Source organism: Mya arenaria, chromosome 3 (genome assembly GCF_026914265.1).
Source record: "Mya arenaria isolate MELC-2E11 chromosome 3, ASM2691426v1".
NCBI classification, from domain to species: domain Eukaryota; kingdom Metazoa; phylum Mollusca; class Bivalvia; order Myida; family Myidae; genus Mya; species Mya arenaria.
In genome coordinates, this window is record NC_069124.1 from 92,163,847 (window position 1) to 92,185,314 (window position 21,468).

Genomic DNA, 21,468 nt, shown 5'->3' on the forward strand with positions numbered 1-21,468 from the left:
TATTCTGATTTTAGAAGTAAAAGGCATGATAGCCTGGATCAGCCTAATAGGGTAATAAGGGAGGAGTGTAGTGTTGGCTGGTAAGAACAAGCCGCCCGCTTAACTCAGTTGGTTAGGGATCAGTGCTCATTTTTAGCTCGACTATTCGAAGAATAAGGAGAGCTATACTACTCACCCTGGCGTCGTCGGTGGCGTCGGCGTTGGCTTCACACCTTGGTTAAGGTTTTGCATGTAAGCACCTTTAAGTCATTATCTCAGTAAATACATCAGTAATTGCATTGAAACTTTGGATATGTATTCCCAACTATCTTACATACTAAATTAATGAAGTAAGATAACAATTATTTTAATATAATGCAAATAATAGGCCTTTATTATTCGACTTGAAATTCTGGTTAAGGTTTTGCGTGTAAGCACACATAGGTTAATATCTCAGGAACTACTTGAGGTATTGCATTGATACTTGATACAATGGTACTCAACCATCCAACCTACTAAATTAACCAAGTTAGATAACTCTAGTTTGCATTTAATGCAAATAATTGCCCTTTATTATTCAACTTAGAAATTCTGGTTAAGGATTTGCGTGTAAGCACACATAGGATAATATCTCAGCAACTACTTGAGGTATTGCATTGAGACTTTATACAATGGTAGTCAACCATCCAACCTACTTAATTAACCAAGTGAGATAACTCTAGTTTGCATTTAATGCAAAATAATTGCCCTTTATTATTCAACTTAGAAATTCTGGTTAAGGTTTTGCATGTAACCATATTTAAGTCAATATCTCAGCAAATATATCATGTATTGCATTGAAACATTAGATATGTATTCCCACTTTTTTAATATAATGCAAATTATGGGCCTTTATTATTTGTCTTTGAAATTCTGGTTAAGGTTTTGCATGTAAGCACACATAGGTTAATATCTCAGCAATTACTTGATGGATTGCATTGTGACTTTATACAATGGTACTCAACCATCTACTTAAATAACCAAGTAAGATAACTCCAGTTTGCATTAAATTGAAATAATGGCCCCTTTTTTATTTGACATCAAAATTCCAGTTAAAATTTGCATGTAACCATTTTTAAGTCAATACCTCAGCGAATACATCATTTATTGTATTGAAACTTTACACACAGGCTCCCATCTATTTACCCTTTCCATTTAATCAAGTAAGATAACTCTATCTTTTATAATATATAATTTTTGCCCCTTTATTATGCGACTTAGAAATTCTGGTTAAGGTCTTGCATGTTAGCACACATAGGATAATATCTCAGCAACTATTTGATGTATTGCATTGAGACTTTATACAATGGTATTCAACCACCCAACCTAATTGAATAACCAAGTTAGATAACTGTATTTTGCAAATAATGGCCCTTTATTATTAGACTTAGAAATTCTTGTTAATGCAATACATGGTGTGCTGAGATATAAACATAAATGTGGTTCCAGGCAAAATATTGAAATCTAATCTAACTGAGTGATCCATGCATGTTTCGCCAAAACTTTTCAATCCTTACATTGAAAACCGGCGGAATAGTCGAGCGCGCTGTCTCTGTGACAGCTTTTGTTTTGGCAGTTGTGGGTTAAAGCCCAATATTTGGTGCACTTTTCCTCCCAGGTTTTACCTTAGATATCTTGAAACGTGTCTGAAAAGACCTCTAATAAGAAAATGATGTAATTCTTTCTGAAATGGTGATATTATTTTATTTTTTTGAATTCCCAAGAATAGATAAGGGATTGGCTGTGTGGTTTTGTTTTCGTACTGTTTAGATAAGGGATTGGCTGTGTGGTTTTGTTTTCGTACAGTAAACAGCATATCCCCTGTCTACAGATATTGTGCAAACAATCAAAGATTTTTTTATGGCTATTGAGTGCCAAATGTATATTGATCAGATGAAAGAAAGATTTTCATTTGTTGAATTATTGCAAGAGCCAATCAGAGTGCATGTAACATATTTATTGCAATTCTGCACTAAGGCCAATTTTAAACAAAAAGGTGACCTTGATTTTTTTTATTAGTAGCAGATAAAAATATCTGTTAAGACAAGCCTGATGTTCTTCTGAATGTGCATGCATTACCTGTGTGTCTACATACTTGCAGGCATAGCCAATTTCAGAAAATGACGTAACTCTATATGGGAGAATATAAAATAGTCGTAACAGCTAACATTAGATCACTTACCTAGTATTAATATATAGGAATGGCTCAAGTTTCGGAAGAATTAGCAGAGATGAGTTTTGGTAAGTTTTTATTTAAAATTATTAGACTCGAGCTCTGCTCTAACTCTATAAAGTGCTACTTAAAACCAGAGATCCTATAATGGCTATATAACAGAGATCTGCAACATTATTGATAAACTTGTACAAGTGACATTGATTTTTCACTGTCTGCAATAAAACAATTCAGCTGGTGTAGCAGACAATTTGCCTATATCTACAGTTTGAACTATTAGCAGTGGTCGAAATTAACACAAGCCCACTAGCCCTGCACTGGTAAAATATGTTTCGGGCTTGCTCAAATTCTGAATTTTATATAGCAGGGCTTGTTCAAAAATTTGATGCCAAGCAAAAGTATAAGAATTCAGGCTTGTTCATCCAAAAGTCTAATTTCAAATACTGTATTAGTTTTTGGAACCACTTATTTCTCATGAAATTAATAATTATGCCGAATATATAAAAAAATGTCTTCCTAGATATGTAGTGTGTGTGGGGGTAAGAACCTGCTGTCAGGTTAGCTCAATTGGTTAGAACACTGTGTTAGTGTAGTGGTGGTTCTGGGTTCGAGCCCAACACTGGGCGACCTTTTCCTCTCATGTTTACTTTACGGTACTGATGTCTGAAGTTAAAGGCAAGAATGCCTTGATTAGCCTGAAAGGGTTATAATGGAGGAGTGAGTGTGTATGGGTAAGAACCACTTGCCCGGTAAGGTTAGTTGGTTAGAGCACTGTCATAGTGTTCCAACGGTTGTAGGTTCAAGCCAAGGGCTTCTATAAACCGGCAATTTGCCGGTCTGGACATTTTTTCATTTTTTTTATAACTTCAGTCCAAAACGACTTAGTCAGTAAAAATTGTAATACACAAACATTGATGGGTCATTCACACATTCGAAACTACCCCGAATAGGTCATAAAAGTGTCTTAGTTTAGTTTATTTAATTCAATAGTTCATTAGCACAAACATTCAAGTTCATCGCCTTTACTCCTGGCGGTTACATTTTATTTACATACATGAGAAGAGCATGATAATATGATATCACAGTCTAAGTTACCATCAGACCAATGGGACCAGCTGCTTTTTCTGCTATGCTGATCACTCTATATCCTATATGTTAATTAGTAGACACTTGCAATTGGTCCAATCAAGTGTATTGGTAGGTCGCAGAAGACACAAATAAACAAATTATGTGTTAATTATGTGCTTGCAGCTATCCTGATTAAGTGTTAAAATCTGTCCATAATTTCACATGGCAATATGCAATGTCGTCGTCGATCATTACATGATATATCCGTTTGTTGATTACCAAACTGTTAAATTTAAATTATAATAACGAACCATTGCTGGTTTAAAACGGTTTTAAAGATAAATGCATTTGTCATTGTTAATCCGTGAAAGCATTAAGTTGCGAGGTCCAATTGAGGTCCCAAACTTTTAGAAGCCCTCTTCAAGCCTTATAGGGGCACACTTTTCCTCCCAGGTTAACTTTAGATGTCTTAAAATGCTGTCTGTGAAGATCTCCGATAAGGAAGTAATATAATTCTTTCTGAAATGTTGATTTGATGACAAGTAATAAGCTTATTGACCATATTTCGTTGAAATACCAAGAATTGATTAAGGATAGGCTGTGTGTTTTTGTTTTGGTGCATTGCACAACTTATCCATTGTCATAAAAACAATGAAAACAAAACTTGATGGTAATTTGATATTTATTTCATGGATATTTCTTGCAAAGTGTATGTACCTTGTAACATAATTACTGGATATTGTTCTTCTTCCAACTTTTGCCAATTTTAAATAAAAGAAATAATAAGGTAAGGTGACCTTGATTTTTTTTGGAAATCAACATGACTAAAATATCTTTGAGACAAGGACGTCTTCTGCATGTGCATGCCTTACATGTAGGGGCATGTCTACATACTTGCATACCGCCATTTTCGGAAAATTATTTAAGTACCACTCAGAACATGGGAAAAAATAAACTTTTTATTGATTGCAATAATAATAAAAGGGAAAAAGAAAAGAACCTCAAGCATGTTTATTTAAGAACTTAGAAAAAGTGACACTTTTATTACCCATCATGATCCAACAGGTCTGACAATTTGGGTAATGGAAGGAATGAAGAATATTTATTATGTTTAATCTATTCTCTCAATTAATCTGAAAGTAATCCTTTCTGATAGTAAGCATGTTGCCCCCTTTCAAAGAAGAAAGCAAACTCGACAATTCCTGGACCTATGGTCATCAAACATGACATGAAGGTTGGACCTGAATCTTGACTTTAGGGGTCATTGGGCCAAGGTCAAGGTCACAGTAACCTTTGATGCAAAAAGGTCAACAAATATTCTCCCAGTGATATCTCAACAATGCCTGAATTATGATCATCAAACTTGACATGGAAGTTGGGCCTGACCAGTAGGTGACCCGTATTGACTTAAGGAGTCATTGGGTCAAATGTAAAGTTTACAGTGACCTTGAATGCAAAAATGTTTTGATTGATAACTCGACAATGCCTGTACCTATGGCCCTCAAACTTGACTTGGAGTTGCATCTGACCTGTAGATGACCCCTTATAATTTTAGGGGTCATCGGGTCAAAGGCCATGGTCACAGTGACCTTGAACGAAAAAAGCTTGTCTGTGTGATAACTCGTCAATACCTGCACCCATGGCCCTCAAACTTGACATTTAGGTTTTTGGTGACCAGCTTATGACTCCTATGGATTTTGAGGTCATAGAGTCAAAGGTCATGGTCATAACACACACTTTGATTGGTCCTAATCTTAAAACTGCCTCAATGGCATCTAATGTCAGTGACAAATCAGCTGTCATTTCGGTCCATGCATATTTCATTCAATTGTCAGTTTTCTTCCTGTGTTGTATATTTGTGGAAACAGCTGCAACAGGCCAAAGCTTTAGAAAACATCAATATCTTGGTTTGATCAGCATGCACAAAAAAGACAGTATGATTTATTTTACATCATAAGTGTTCTATACATACAATATGTGTCACTTTCCTTTTCTTCCGAACCAATACCACTGAAACACAAATTTCGGCTATACATTGTACCAGTGTTTTACACAAAGAGTTTTTTTTTCAACAAACTTAGGTGTCCTCACAATAGAGAATCTACAGGTGTTCTTCGGGTATACATGTTGAAAGTTCTGGTTGAGTACTAGCCGTTATGAAATTGGTGTCCTGTATACTCAAGTTATAAGCGCAACTAGAATTGGGCCTTGAACGTGTTGAGTCAAAGACAGCGTGGAGCCTTATGAGCAAGAAAAAGTCTAAAAAGATCTTTTATATATGTTTTGTCTACTTCTTTTTGTTATTTCAGCTGATTTATTGAAAATTGGCCTGTACAATCTTTGTTTACTACAATCATCTGTTTTACCCATGAACAAATCTCATTTAATTATATAAATGATATACAAAAAATATAAAGGTAAATCAAACTAAATCAAACTAAACTTCGTACTGGCCACTTTTAAAACATACCCCTTATAAATAAATATATATATTTTTTAATTTAAAAACAAAATAAGATTAAAATATGAACTAACCAAACAAGACAGCTTTTTCGTAAATTGGATAGAGGACTGAATCTTCAGCAATATTTGCATGACAAAATTGCGACATTTAATCTAAACTTAATTTATATGGAAAAAAAGCAGAGTAGATATGCATGCTCCTCAACAAGAACCGGTATAGTCTATAGTAGACTAGATTTCTTGGCTATTGGATTTCATGTTATTTTTTGTCTGGAAGGCTTACAGAACATAAATCTGATTCAATTCAGCAGGCTAGTTTCATCACAAACCATCTGAAACGGAAATACTGTATCAAATTTGAGCCTTAAAATCCAGATCAACCACAAATACCTGCTTCAATGCAGTAAACTGCATATTATCTTGTTTTAAACTTCTTTAATTTCGTAGGTGCAATGTTTACTTTGACACCATTGTAAAACACTCTTGTGTACATTCAAACCTGACATAACGAGGGAATTAAATAAAAACAAAATCTCTCAATGCTCGTTTTTGTTACATAAAAAAATATATTTTGGCTAATGAATAATGGTCATTTCCCGTTTTACAAACATACATGTATGTAATGCTATAAGACTTAAAATTTCAGCCATAACATTAAATAACTTTAAGTTAGGTATATTTATTTACTATTTTCAGGAGAGGTTTACACCTCAGAGAAACTGGGTTCAGATGAGACCGGAGATGGCACGGCTGAAAAGCCTTTCAAGTCCGTGCTGGAGGTAAGATACTTGTTATTTGTGGTGAAACATAAAAACAAATGTTTAAGCAGTTCTATTATAGAGTATATTTTTCAATGGCTCTATAGCAAACTTAGCAAAGCCAACTTGAATAAATCACATTCACATTGTCATTTTGCAATGAAAACACAGTCAATTTGTACTCCCCCAAAAGCAGTTTCAGAAAGTAAGATTTCGTCTCTTCAAAGACATTCATTTGTAACTGTGCCATCATTGTGAGCATTATCTAAAAGTTTGAATTAATCAGTCAGTTTCTGTAAAACCATTGCCTGCTGTACGAGTATGTATGCTTCACAGGGGTATGAGCCCGCCTCTTTAATAGCTGGTTCCTGATAATATGTCAAAGTATATGTCAAAGTATATGTCAAAGCTCTGTCCATAATGTCAGGAGGCGATCAGCTTGTGATGGTGCATTTGATTTGAAATTCACTTGTCAAATTTTGTTGGACTTATATTTACGATCATTCAACAAATACTTGAAATGCTAATTTCACTTGCAAACTGTAGTACCAGTGTCAAAATCAGTCTGTCAGCGATGTTAAAAATGAAGTTAAAAGTATCGTAAACTTGACAGTCCTGATGAACAAGTGTGATATAGATCCATAAATAATGAACTGTTTGCAGCAAATTGGTGAATGTCTGTGAGTATGTTGCAGGCATTGCGGCAGACTGATGGCAAGGAGCCTTTACCGAACATCTTTGTGGACGGCAAGGAGGAAGGCAAGGTATAAAGCATCTGCCCGATATATTTTAAATAATGATATGTTTATTGTTTGAGAAAAAATCTATTAGACTTCCTTGAATTTAGATAATATTGAAATAACAGTTCATGTAGAATATTTAAAGATTAAAATCAAGCAGTTGATAAATTTCATTATTTTTTTAATGAATAATATTTTACCAAATTATCCACCGGACTATTTGCGGATTTGTGTGAAGTTTATTTTAGCACATTAGAATACCAAAACTGTGACAATTTCAACCAGTTTATCACCTTTGGAACAATATGGTGTGAGTCATTTCCACATAGTTGGAGGTATTGCTATATTTTAAAGTACTTGAACCTGTTTACAACTGTTTTGTTGTTTACATGCAGAAATATGAGCCGCTAGCGAAGGCTCAGATGAAGAAGCAGAAGAAGATCTGGCAGAGTGAGGCAAACAAGGCTGCTGACAAGGCCAAGAGAGATGTATATACTGAATTATTGTGCTTCATTAATATCAGCAGAGTTTTGTTAACAATAATTTCCAATAGCCAATTGGCCATCACCAATTATTTGGGATAAGTTTTATTTTGGTCTTATTGATTAATTTAAGTTATTTCAAAATAATGTAACTCATTATTGGTAATTGAGGTATGTTTTGTGTACTGCTGGTGTTGTTTCTGTCCATCGTTTTATACACATTATATGGTACGTTTTTCAAAAGTATGATGGGCTGTGAAGAAATAGTGGTGACTGTGAAAAATTTAAAGTTTGTAGCCATATTTTCTATTATGCAGATCTGACGTTTATCATTGTATCCTTTTCCATTTGAGTTATGTCTTTGGTAGTGTATAAGCCAGAAATTTAAGAGAAGGTTTAGCAAAAAAGGACAGATTCTTCTTTGTCATGAAGGGACAGAATCTTCCTCATAAAGGGACAGGTTCTTCCTCATGACGGACCAGTTTTTTGTCATGACGGGGCAGGTTTTTTGTCATGACGGGGCAGGTTTTTTGTCATGACGGGGCAGGTTTTTTGTCATGACGAGACCAGTTTTTTTGTCATGACGGGGCAGGTTTTTTGTCATGACGGGGCAGGTTTTTTTGTCATGAAGGGGCAGGTTTTTTGTCATGACGGGACCAGTTTTTTGTCATGACGGGGCAGGTTTTTTGTCATAATGGGACAGGTTCTTTGTCATGAAGGGACAGGTTCTTACTCATAAAGGGACAGGTTCTTACTCATAAAGGGACAGGTTCTTACTCATAAAGGGACAGGTTCTCCCTTAATGAAGGGACAGGTTCTTACTCATATAGAGACAGGTTCTTACTCATAAAGGGACAGGTTCTTCCTCATGAAGGGACATATTTTTCCTCATTAAGGGACAGGTTCTTTCTCATTAAGGAAAATAATCATGCTAAACTTGAAAGCCCCTTTTCCTTCTTGTCATTGTTGTATTAGGTAAGGACATTTTAATTCAATGTGTTCTTGTAAATGTATCTCAACAACATTGTTTTACAGGATGAGGATGCTGAGCGTCGCGAGAAGAACTTGGAGGAGGCCAGGAAAGTGGTGCTGACCCAAGACCCTGCTCTGCCCACACCCAAACAGGTATGATTTCTCACCCTGCAAATACCCATACAGAAATGAGACCTTGCCTGCCCTACCGAAACATGTATGGGACCTCGCCCTGTCTTCACTCAAACAGGTATGAGACCTTGCCCTGTCTTCACCCAAACAGGAATAAGACCTCGCACTGTCTTCACCCAAACAGGTATGAAACCTCGCCCTGTCTTCACCCAAACAGGTATGAGACCTCGCCCTGTCTTCACCCAAACAGGCATGAGCCCTCGCCCTGTCTTCAACCAAACAGGAATGAGACCTCGCCCTGTCTTCACCTAAACAGATATGAGACCTCGCCCTGTCTTCACCTAAACGGATATGAGACCTAGCCCTGTCTTCACCTAAACAGGTATGAGACCTCACCCTGTCTTCACCTTAACAGGTATGATACCTCGCTCTGTCTTTACCTTAACAGGTATGAGACCTCGCCCTGTCTTCACCCAAACAGGTATGAGACCTCGCCCTGTCTTCACCTAAACAGGTATGAGACCTCGCCCTGTCTTCACCTTAACAGGTATGAGACCTAGCCCTGTCTTCACCCAAACAGGCATGAGACCTCGCCCTGTCTTCAACCAAACAGGTATGAGACCTCACCCTGTCTTCACCTCAACAGGTATGAGACCTAGCCCTGTCTTCACCCAAACAGGTATGAGACCTCACCCTGTCTTCACCCAAACAGGCATGAGACCTCGCCCTGTCTTCAACCAAACAGGTATGAGACCTCACCCTGTCTTCACCTCAACAGGCATGAGACCTCGCCCTGTCTTCAACCGAACAGGTATGAGGCCTCACCCTGTCTTCTTCTCAACAGGTATGAGACCTAGCCCTGTCTTCACCTAAACAGGTATGAGACCTCACCCTGTCTTCACCTAAACAGGTATGAGACCTCACCCTGTCTTCACCCAAACAGGTATGAGACCTAGCCCTGTCTTCACCTAAACAGGTATGAGACCTAGCCCTGTCTTCACCTCAACAGGTATGAGACCTCACCCTGTCTTCACCCAAACAGGTATGATACCTCACTCTGTCTTCACCTTAGCAGGTATGAGACCTCGCCCTGTCTTCACCCAAACAGGTATGATACCTCGCTCTGTCTTCACCTTAGCAGGTATGAGACCTCGCCCTGTCTTCACCCAAACAGGTATGATACCTCGCTCTGTCTTCACCCAAACAGGTATGAGACCTAGCCCTGTCTTCACCTAAACAGGTATGAGACCTAGCCCTGTCTTCACCTCAACAGGTATGAGACCTAGCCCTGTCTTCACCTCAACAGGTATGAGACCTCACCCTGTCTTCACCCAAACAGGTATGATACCTCACTCTGTCTTCACCTTAGCAGGTATGAGACCTCGCCCTGTCTTCACCCAAACAGGTATGAGACCTCACTCTGTCTTCACCTTAGCAGGTATGAGACCTCGCCCTGTCTTCACCCAAACAGGTATGATACCTCGCTCTGTCTTCACATTAGCAGGTATGAGACCTCGCCCTGTCTTCACCCAAACAGGTATGATACCTCGCTCTGTCTTCACCTTAGCAGGTATGAGACCTCGCCCTGTCTTCACCTTAACAGGTATGAGACCTAGCCCTGTCTTCACCTTAGCAGGTATGAGACCTCGCCCTGTCTTCACCTTAACAGGTATAAGACCGTAGCCTGTCTTCACCTTAACAGGTATGAGACATCACCCTGTCTTCACATAAACAGTAATGAGATCTTGCCCTGCCAATATCCAAACAGGTTTGACACCTCGCCCTGTCTTTACCTTAACAGGTATGAGATAATGCCCTGTCTTCACCTAACCAGGTATGAGACCTCGCCCTGTCTTCACTCAAACAGGATTGAGACATTGCCCTGTCCACACCCAAACAGGAAAGAGACCTTGCCCTGTCTTAACAGCTGTGAGACCCCATCCTGTGTTAACATGTGTGCGACCCCGACCTGCCTTAACATGTGTGAGACGCAGACCTGCTTTAACAGGTATGCGACTTTGACTAGCCTTATTGGGTATGAGAGCCTGACATGCCTTAAAAGGTGAGAGATGCCGGCCTGTCTTAACAATTGTGAGAACCGGACCTGCCTTAACATGTATGAGACCCCAACAGTCCTAACTATCAGGTAACAGGTATCAGACTCTGCCCCTTACCCCTTACTTAAATAGGAAAGTCCCCCCCCCCATTCCCTGTCTGTACATGCCCAAACAGGCTTCTACTCTGTAAAGGTTTTACAGCCACTGAGGCTTAATTTCAGTGCTTTTTAGTGACATGCTTCACTTATGGTCAGAGGTGACTCTATGTATCTTGCAGATCAAGATTCGTGCTGGTGTGAAGACACGCAGTGTGCGTGTGAAGGTGTATGGCTGGGTTCACCGACTGCGACGACAGGGGAAGAACCTCATGTTCCTCGTGCTCCGTGATGGCACAGGCTTCCTGCAGTGTGTGCTTTCAGATATATTGGTACGTGCATATACACACTGTTACCATCACTTGTTTTTTTAGATGAGTGTGTTCTGTGATTAAAAAAAAAATGATCGCAAATTCAATGTAGCATGAAAAAAAGTTAAATTTTTAAATAATTATATCAGGATCAACACTGTACCTGATAATTTATCGGAAAAGAAAACAATACACGTAGGTATAAAAGAAAAAAAAAATTGTAACATTATTTACCATAGGTCAAATGATTATCCAAATCAGGATGCAATTTAATGTAACCAATGGCAACATTACCCTTTGCATACAATATTAACGACAAGTTTTCCCCTGACAAAACACAAGAGGAAAGTAAATATGATATTTTTTAGCAAAGATTTTTTCAGAAAACTGTACTTAAAGAAAGAATTCCATTTCAAACAGTGTACATGTGTATTTGTCATTGATGAAAGGTTTATTTGTGCAATTCTGCATTAAATGCTTATAAATGTAACATATCTATATGTGATATATTTCTAGTGCCAATCGTACGATGCCCTCACCCTGTCCACCGAGGCTGCTGTGTGTCTGTTTGGCGAGATAAACGTGGTCCCAGAAGGAAAAACAGTATGTACTTACTTTCGACAAGCAGTCAGCTTCAAAGCTGTCTGTAAAAGTCTTATACAAAAACATAAACATGATCAAACAAGAGTTGATTTCAAAAGATAACAAGGTATCAGTTGGTCAGATATGCTAGTTATATCATGGAACCGCTGGAAATAATGTTGAATTTGAAGCCTGGTGAACCCACATAATATTGGTATATATTATAAATGTCCAATGATTTTCCTGATATTCTATGTGACAACTGCCTACGCAATCTAGAGATACGTTCCTTTGAACATGTTTTTTACACTTGTAGCTGTATTGGACTTTATAATAGTGCAGTTCTCTTCTTCCATCCTTGTAGAGGTATTACTCTGATATTTGGTACACATTACCACCATGATGTTAGTTAGTAGTAGTGCCCAATTTTATTTTTCATGACACTGCCTACTCATCTAATAGTTTGGTGCCCAGTTTTAAAGATACCACTCTGATTCCTGGTTGTCAGTTGAAGCCAAGTTGTTAATAATCATTTGCTGTTTAATTTAATTATTTCTATAAATCAAGCCCTTCCTTGTTTTAGAGTTATGTTTTGCATTGACATTCTGGCAAATAGGAATACATTTCTGTAAAATAATCATAAAACATCTCATGTTTATCATTTCTCATGTTTATCATTTCTCATGTTTATCATTTTGAATGTTTATCATTTTGAATGTTTATCATTTTGATATTTGCCTGAATCAACTAAAAAAACCTGTGTCAAGTGCTTTGCGAGGGCCATGGGTAATAACTACTCCCGTGATAGCTTTAGTATAAATGGAAGTTTCCACTGTCTAGGCACCAGAAGGGCACGAGATGAAGGTGGACTACTGGGAGCTGGTTGGGTCCTCACCTCCAGGGGGTGCTGACAACCTGCTGAACGAGGAGGCCCATGTAGACGTACAGCTAGACAATAGGCACATGATGATCCGCGGAGAAAACGTGAGTACAATATATTGAATAAACTCTTAATATATAATTTTGTCATTTAACTACATGCTACATGTATGTATTTTGTAACCAATTTTCATATGATGTGTCCAGTTTACCATTATCATTTCACTTTTATGTCATAAAATAGAGAAAAATGATAATATTTGTATTATAACCTGCACTCCTTTTAATTGCAGACAACAAAGGTGTTGAAGATGCGGTCAGTTGTGATGCACTGTTTCCGTGAGCACTACTTTGACAGAGGATACTACGAGGTTACCCCACCCACCCTGGTGCAAACACAGGTGGAAGGGGGGTCTACGCTCTTTAAACTCCCGTACTTCGGGGAAGAGGTATGAGCACAGAGTCATTTATTTCAACTATTGGTTAACTGATATAGCTTCTTTGGTTATACCAAAGTTTCTGTTTGTTAGTTGAAATGATATGAGACCCCGTCCCACTTTCTATTTAAAGCAAAATGTATCAGACAAAAATCCTGATTTAAGAAAGTGCATTATGAAGTGTTTCTGTACATGACATACAATTAATGACTTCAAAGAATGAGACCTGTTCTATACTGTGTTAAGATGGTATACTGTGTTATGATGGTATACTGTGTTATGATGGTATACTGTGTTATGATGGTATACTGTGTTATGATGGTATACTGTGTTATGATGGTATACTGTGTTATGATGGTATACTGTGTTATGATGGTATACTGTGTTATGATGGTATACTGTGTTATGATGGTATACTGTGTTAAGATGGTATACTGTGTTATGATGGTATACTGTGTTAAGATGGTATACTGTGTTATGATGGTGTACTGTGTTAAGATGGTGTACTGTGTTAAGATAGTATACTGTGTTAAGATGGTATACTGTGTTAAGATGGTATACTGTGTTAAGATGGTATACTGTGTTTTTGTAGGCTTACCTAACCCAGTCGTCCCAACTTTACCTGGAGACCGCCATACCAGCCATGGGGGATGTGTTCTGTATAGCTAGCTCTTACAGAGCAGAAACCTCGCGCACACGTAGACATCTGTCAGAGTAGGTTAACTAAGACACTTAACTTCTTCAGTATGATAATGTACATTGTATGCTCAAATCATCCATCCAGTATTGTATGTGGTTGGAAAAAATCACAGTTTCTTAAAAACTTTTTTAATAAGTATTATATTTATTAAACGTCTTACTTGTACAACTATAAGAAAAGTTATTCACTGCTTTCTGTATTGTTTCTTTCAATGAGTTAACATTTGAATTTGGACAATTTAGAAACTGAAAAAAGCCTTGATGATTCTACAAATGCTAAATGTTTGTTATTGTATGTAGGTACACCCACATTGAGGGAGAGTGCTCATTTATCTCATTTGATAACCTGCTAGAGCGCCTGGAAGACCTTGTTTGTGACGTCGTAGACCGTGTCCTCAAGTCTCCGTATGCCAACATTGTGTATGAGCTCAACCCTGTATGTAGCCAGATTTATACACACAGGCACTTTAAATTCAGTTGCATTACTTTTCTAAGATATCTCAACTTCCACATTATACTCATTGTGTTCCTGCAAAGGCTAAATGAATTTCCCCATGTGTTTCATTCCAATGCTACAGTCACAGATTAAAGATATGATGTTAAGATTACATCATAGTGTCCTCATAGCAATTTGACATTCAAGATTTTGTAGCAAGTTGAAATTGAAGTTCAAGTTGTAGTTGAAACAGAAATTGAGGATCTTTGTTGCCTAGTTTACCCAGTGATTTACACACTCACTTCTTACCGGATCGGTCATGCAAGGTGCATGTGAGCAAGTTTGTGGTCATCAAGCTAGACAAATGGGTTTTGTTTGGGTACTGCGGTTTACCCCCACACCCAAGACCACAATTTTGAGCCAACAAGAATGATTTAGCATTAGTCAACATAACATTCTTCCAAATCAATGTAAAAATGTTTAAACTATATTTTCTTATGGTGCATACCATTTTGATAATTATCAACATTTTTCAGGATTTTAAAGCCCCGAAGAGACCTTTCAAAAGAATGGCTTATACAGAGGCTTTGGAATATTTGAAAAAGAACAATATAACAAAAGATGATGGATCATTTTATGAATTTGGTGATGTGAGTATTTGATTGTACAATCACGTTATGTTAGTGTCAATTTCTGTAAACATTTTGCTTTCCTCCAATTCTATTTTAAAATGAAAACCAACCTCGGAACAAAACCATAGCTATATGCTCTTCAATGTTTTCAAACAGATGAAATACCATCATTAAATATCGGTAAAATCCTTTCCATCTTAGCTCTGTAAATTACTTTCCTATATTGATGATTAAACGCATTAAGTTAAGAAATACACATATAGCAATGTTGATTATTCAATTTTATGTATATAACTTTCAACCTGGTTAATTTATATATATAAGTATTTATTTTTTTTAATAAAATCTGAATTGATTCAGCTAAAAAGTTACTTCAAACACAGTCAGTGTTCAGTAACATATTGAATTATTGAGATATATGGCTTCTATGTTAACAACTATTGACTGTATTATATCTCGTGCACCAGGATATCCCAGAAGCCCCGGAACGTAAGATGACGGACCAAATCGGGGAGCCCATCCTGCTGTGCAAGTTCCCAACAGAGATCAAATCCTTCTACATGCTCCGTTGTGAGGAAGACCGCAGACTCACAGAGTCCGTAAGTAAACAGCTCTGGCTTCCAGTGAAACACTTCAGATAATGGTTTCTAATGTGTCCTTTAAAATGACAATTGTTTTGTATCTTTAAGGAAACATGCCATTTCTAAACAGATAACTAATGTCCACTGTTTATGTGTATGTAGTTTCTAATGTCCACTGTTCATGTGTATGTATTTTCTGATGTTCACTGTTCATGTCTATGTATTTTCAATGTCCACTGTTCATGTCTATGTATTTTCAATGTCCACTGTTCATATGTATGTAGTTTCTAATGTCCACTGTTCATGTGTTTGTATTTTCAATGTCCACTGTTCATATGTATGTAGTTTCTAATGTCCACTGTTCATGTGTATGTAGTTTCTAATGTCCACTGTTCATGTGTATGTAGTTTCTAATGTCCACTGTTCATATGTATGTAGTTTCTAATAGTTTCTAATGTCCACTGTTTATGTGTTTGTATTTTCAATGTCCACTGTTCATGTGTATGTAGTTTCTAATGTCCACTGTTCATGTGTATGTAGTTTCTAATGTCCACTGTTCATATGTATGTAGTTTCTAATGTCCACTGTTCATGTGTATGTAGTGTCTAATGTCCACTGTTCATGTGTATGTAGTTTCTAATGTCCACTGTTTATGTGTTTGTATTTTCAATGTCCACTTTTCATATGTATGTAGTTTCTAATGTCCACTGTCCATGTGTATGTAGCTTCTTATGTCCACTGTCCATGTGTATGTAGTTTCTAATGTCCACTGTTCTTGAGTATGTATTTTCAATGTCCACTGTTCATGTGTATGTAGTTTCTAATGTCCACTGTTCATGTGTATATAGTTTCTAATAGTTTCTTATGTCCACTGTTCATGTGTATGTAGTTTCTAATGTCCACTGTTCATGTGTATGTAGTTTCTAATGTCCACTGTTCATGTGTATGTAGTTTCTAATGTCTACTGTTCATGTGTATGTAGTTTCTAATGTCCACTGTTCATGTGTATGTATTTCAATGTCCACTGTTCATGTTTATGTAGTTTTCAATGTCCACTGTTCTTGTATATGTATTTTCAATGTCCACTGTTCTTGTGTATGTAGTTTCTAATGTCCACTGTTCATGTCTATGTAATTTCTAATGTCCACTGTTCATGTGTATGTAGTTTCTAATGTCCACTGTTCATGTGTATGTAGTTTCTAATGTCCACTGTTCATGTGTATGTAGTTTCTAATGTCCACTGTTCATGTGTATGTAGTTTCTAATGTCCACTGTTCATGTGTATGTAGTTTCTAATGTCCACTGTTCATGTGTATGTAGTTTCTAATGTCCACTGTTCATGTTTATGTTGTTTCTATTGTCCACTGTTTATGTGTATGTAGTTTCTAATGTCCACTGTTCATGTGTATGTAGTTTCTAATGTCCACTGTTCATGTGTATGTAGTTTCTAATGTCCACTGTTCATGTGTATGTAGTTTCTAATGTCTACTGTGCATGTGTATGTAGTTTCTAATGTCCACTGTTCATGTGTATGTAGTTTCTTATGTCCACTGTTCATGTCTATGTAGTTTCTAATGTCCACTGTTCATGTGTATGTAGTTTCTAATGTCTACTGTTCATGTGTATGTAGTTTCCAATGTCCACTGTACATGTGTATGTTGTTTCTAATGTCCACTGTTCATGTGTATGTAGTTTCTAATGTCCACTGTTCATGTGTATGTATTTTCAATGTCCACTGTTCTTGTATATGTAGTATCTAATGTCCACTGTTCATGTGTATGTAGTGTCTATTGTCCACTGTTTATGTATGTTAGTTTCTAATGTCCACTGTTCATGTGTATGTAGTTTCTAATGTCCACTGTTCATGTGTATGTATTTTCAATGCCCACTGTTCATGTGTTTGTAGTTTCTAATGTCCACTGTTCATGTGTATGTAGTTTCTAATGTCCACTGTTCATGTGTATGTATATCCTCATGTCCACTGTTCATGTGTTTGTTTTTTTCCAATGTCCACTGTTCATGTGTATGCCCAGGTTGACCTGTTGATGCCGAGCGTAGGGGAGATAATTGGTGGGTCGATGAGGATCTGGCAGTACGAGGAGCTCATGGAGGGGTTCAAGCGAGAAGGGATAGACCCCACAAACTACTACTGGTACACAGACCAGGTATGCCCTCTGAAATATCTAAGCCATGTTAAGAAACAATGTAATGTATATTGTTTTAATTTTGCCTGGGCATATTTTCAAACCTATCAAAAAGAGCCCAAAACAAAAGAGTAATGAAAAAATGACCGCCAAAATGAACAATTTCCAGGTTGTATATAATTAATTACAGAAGTAGCACTAGGATTGTTTCTGGCCTACTCTACTGGAGACAAGTACTACCTTTAGACTACTAGAGTAACTCAACTGTGTATTTTAAGGTTACATAAGATAATTACAAAACTGATCAAGTCTGAAACAAAAAAAATATTGAAATATTAGGTGTTATATCATCCTAATTTTTAAAATGACTAAATATATCCTTTGTTTATCATAGATATGGAAGTTGTTTCTTCTTAACCTGGAATGTTTACAAAAATCTAAAGTTGTTTTTCAGGAATTAAACATGAAGTTATTCACTCTAGATTGATTTGAAATTGAATTGTACAGATAAATTCCGATAATTCAATTATTTGTTTTCTTCATTGTAATTAGAATGGTCTGTTTTCTACCTGTGATTTTTAAAGGCAATATTTAAGCCAGTAATATTATATTGGAATACTTGTGTTCCAGCGTAAGTACGGCACGTGCCCACACGGGGGTTATGGCCTGGGTCTGGAGCGCTTCCTGTGCTGGATACTGAACCGCTACCACATCCGTGAGGTCTGCCTCTATCCCCGCTTCGTTGATAGATGCAGGCCGTGAAAACTTTCCTGCAATACAGCTACACAGCAAGTGCGAACTGTTATCAATGACAGATAATCAGAGTGTGTGTGTGGATAAACATTGTACCTTTTGTATTAGAATCATTGATTTATTAATGAGTTGATTATGTGTGGATAAACTTTGGATCTTTACCCTTTAAAATATTGATTTATTGATAATCTGAGCTTGTGTGGATAAACTTAGGATATTTACTTTTAAAATATTGATTATCTGAGAAGGTGTGGATAAACTTTGGATCTTTACCATTTAAAATATTGATTTATTGATAATCTGAGCTTGTGTGGATAAACTTTGGATCTTTACCATTTAAAATATTGATTTATTGATAATCTGAGCTTGTGTGGATAAACTTTGGATCTTTACCATTTAAAATATTGATTTATTGATAATCTGAGCTTGTGTGGATAAACTTTGGATCTTTACCATTTAAAATATTGATTTATTTATAATCTGAGCTTGTGTGGATAAACTTTGGATCTTTACCATTTAAAATATTGATTTATTGATAATCTGAGCTTGTGTGGATAAACTTTGGATCTTTACCATTTAAAATATTGATTTATTGATAATCTGAGTATGTGTGGATAAACATTGGATCTTTACCATTTAAAATATTGATTTATTGATAATCTGAGTATGTGTGGATAAACTTTGGATCTTTACCAATTAATCATTGATGGCTTTGCAATTTGTAGTTATTAACTAATGCACATATGTTAAGATAAGACTAATTAAGGGTCATGTGATGTTAAGATAAGACTAATTAAGGGTCATGTGATATATGACAAGAATCATAATATCTACGTAATAGAAACTAACTCAAATCACAGTAACACAGGTTTTAAGGCAAATAAAGCTTATTTCTAACTGTTCAAACATTAATACGGAAAGCTCAGTGGGTAAGTATAATTGAACATGTATGAAGAATTTTAATTTTAATAAGAAGTCATGAATTATAGCTAGTTTACAAACACTGTTTTAGTTTTTTTGAAGGAAAATTTGATCGCAATGTCATTGAATCTCATTTCCACTCTTGTTATTGTTTTTTGCCAACCAGTCATAATAACACCAAGATTAAAGACTTAAATAATGAAGTGTAAAAAAATTGTATTTATTAAGTTGGTTGTTCTGTTCTTAATTTATCACAAATATGATATGACAATGGCATGTATTTTATCATTGAATAAACACTTTATTACTGGCTTTTCTGTCATCTTTTTCATGGAAGACATTGGTGTAATATTTCACAGTATATCTTATTTAGGGCTATCCCCCAGGGGGAAAGCAATTATTTAAATAGTGCAAGGGTGAGTGTGTTTTTTTGCTAATTTGGACCTCAAAAGGGTAAATTTGCTTCTGAAGGGTGGGTGGAATAATTTAAGAGTGTCTACCGCCTGGGTGTTTTATGTTTAATTGGAATAGCCCTTAGTTGATATTTTGTTTATTTAGTTATGTCATTTCCTGGTTTTAAGAACTTTCGCTTCCTGTTTTGGCAAAAATTGAGTCATCAGAACATTTGATGAGAAGTTGAGTGCAAACACTTGGAAATGTGTTCAATATGGGTAGATCTGCACAATTCATGCTTAAAATGCTATTTTTATCAAGGTTCAGCTGAGATACCACATATTGGCCAAAATGCCTTTAATTTGCAGGTGCGCGGGCGCTTGAAGGACAGCCAGTGGGAAGGGGACACCTGACATCAGATTGAGCTAGTTATTGGTCTATTTATGTTTATTGGACTAATTGAACGTTTTTTACTTAAAGGAATGACATCAGCATTACATCATTCTACATTTGTAGGAATCCTTGCAGTCCTCAATACATGTACATTGTTTTATATTATAAACTGTATATGAATTTCAATGGGTTTCAATTTATTTCACTTGTTTTTTTGTGTGTTTTGAGTATAAATGATAACAGATAACAGATAACAATGAAGCCTGCAATTAGCTCAGTCAAAATCTGGCAAAAGATGTCATAATATAGCTCAGTTAAATAGCTGACAGAAGATGTAATATCAGACCACAGTTAAGTAGCTGACAAAAGATGTCAGAATACCGTAGAGCTCAGTTAAGTGGCATAATATGTCATAACAAGTGAGATAAATAGTTGACTGAAGATGTCATAACAGGGCTCAGTTAAATGGCTGGCAGTAGATGTTATCATTGAGCTCAGTTAAATAGCTGACAGTACTGAGTAGGTGTAATCATAAGGGTCAGTTAAATAGCTGGCAGAAGATGTAATCATAGAGCTCAGTTAAATAGCTGACAGTAGATGTCAGAACATAGCCCACAGTTAAATGGCTGACAGAAATTTTCATAATAGCTCACTTGAATAGCTGGCAGTAGATGTCGTAATAGAGCTCAGATAAATAGCTGGCAGTAGATGTAATAACAGAGCTTAAATAAATAGCTGGCAGAAGTTGTCATAAAAGAGCTCAGTTAAATGGCTTGCAGTAGATGTAATAATAGAGCTCAGTTAAATAGCTGGCAGAAGATGTATTATATAGCTCAGTTAACTTGTTGACAGTAGATGTATTAAATCAGCTCAGTTTAATAGCTGTCAGCAGATGTCAGAACAGAGCTTAGATAGAGCTCAGTTAAATAGCTGGCAGCAGATGTGATAATAGACCTCAGTTAAATAGCTGGCAGCAGATGTGATAATAGAGCTCAGTTAAATAGCTGGTAGCAGAAGTGATAATAGAGCTCAGTTAAATAGCTTATAGTAGATGTACTAACAGAGCTCAATAAACTGACTGGCAGTAGATGTACTTACAGAGCTGAATAAACTGGCTGGCAGTAAATGTAATAACAGAGCTCAGCTGGCAGAATATTTATTAACAGTTGGAGACTGTACTTAGCTCAGTTAAAAAGCTAGTACATTAATTTTCGCTTAAGAAATACTTATGTTTGGAATAAAGAGAAACCCACACAGTTTACACATGTTTTAATATGATGTTATATAATATTCTATGTTCACATGTATTTTTAGTCAAATCAGCATCATGAGCATCTTCAATGTTGCTT

General features: G+C 36.5%; 1 protein-coding gene across 3 annotated transcripts in view; it reads left to right on the plus strand.

The window, feature by feature from the left end:
- The window catches only part of LOC128227333 (asparagine--tRNA ligase, cytoplasmic-like), a 35,085-nt gene extending 15,440 nt beyond the window's left edge, over positions 1-19,645 (plus strand). The window contains exons 1-16 of one of the 3 annotated variants that reach the window (XR_008259797.1): positions 2,057-2,259; positions 6,419-6,501; positions 7,176-7,244; positions 7,616-7,708; positions 8,738-8,827; positions 11,141-11,290; positions 11,786-11,872; positions 12,692-12,835; positions 13,024-13,179; positions 13,760-13,881; positions 14,167-14,302; positions 14,839-14,952; positions 15,402-15,533; positions 17,549-17,680; positions 18,290-18,609; positions 18,661-19,645. Coding sequence is in view for 2 of the 3 variants with exons in the window: in XM_052937740.1 (XP_052793700.1) it covers positions 2,220-2,259; positions 6,419-6,501; positions 7,176-7,244; positions 7,616-7,708; positions 8,738-8,827; positions 11,141-11,290; positions 11,786-11,872; positions 12,692-12,835; positions 13,024-13,179; positions 13,760-13,881; positions 14,167-14,302; positions 14,839-14,952; positions 15,402-15,533; positions 17,549-17,680; positions 18,290-18,421 (1,680 nt within the window). In the remaining variant the exon portion in view is untranslated. Of the gene's footprint in view, positions 1-2,056; positions 2,260-6,418; positions 6,502-7,175; positions 7,245-7,615; positions 7,709-8,737; positions 8,828-11,140; positions 11,291-11,785; positions 11,873-12,691; positions 12,836-13,023; positions 13,180-13,759; positions 13,882-14,166; positions 14,303-14,838; positions 14,953-15,401; positions 15,534-17,548; positions 17,681-18,289 lie in introns of those variants that run through there. The other 2 variants (XM_052937740.1, XM_052937741.1) reach the window with 2 other exon arrangements.
- The last annotated feature ends 1,823 nt before the right edge of the window (positions 19,646-21,468 follow it).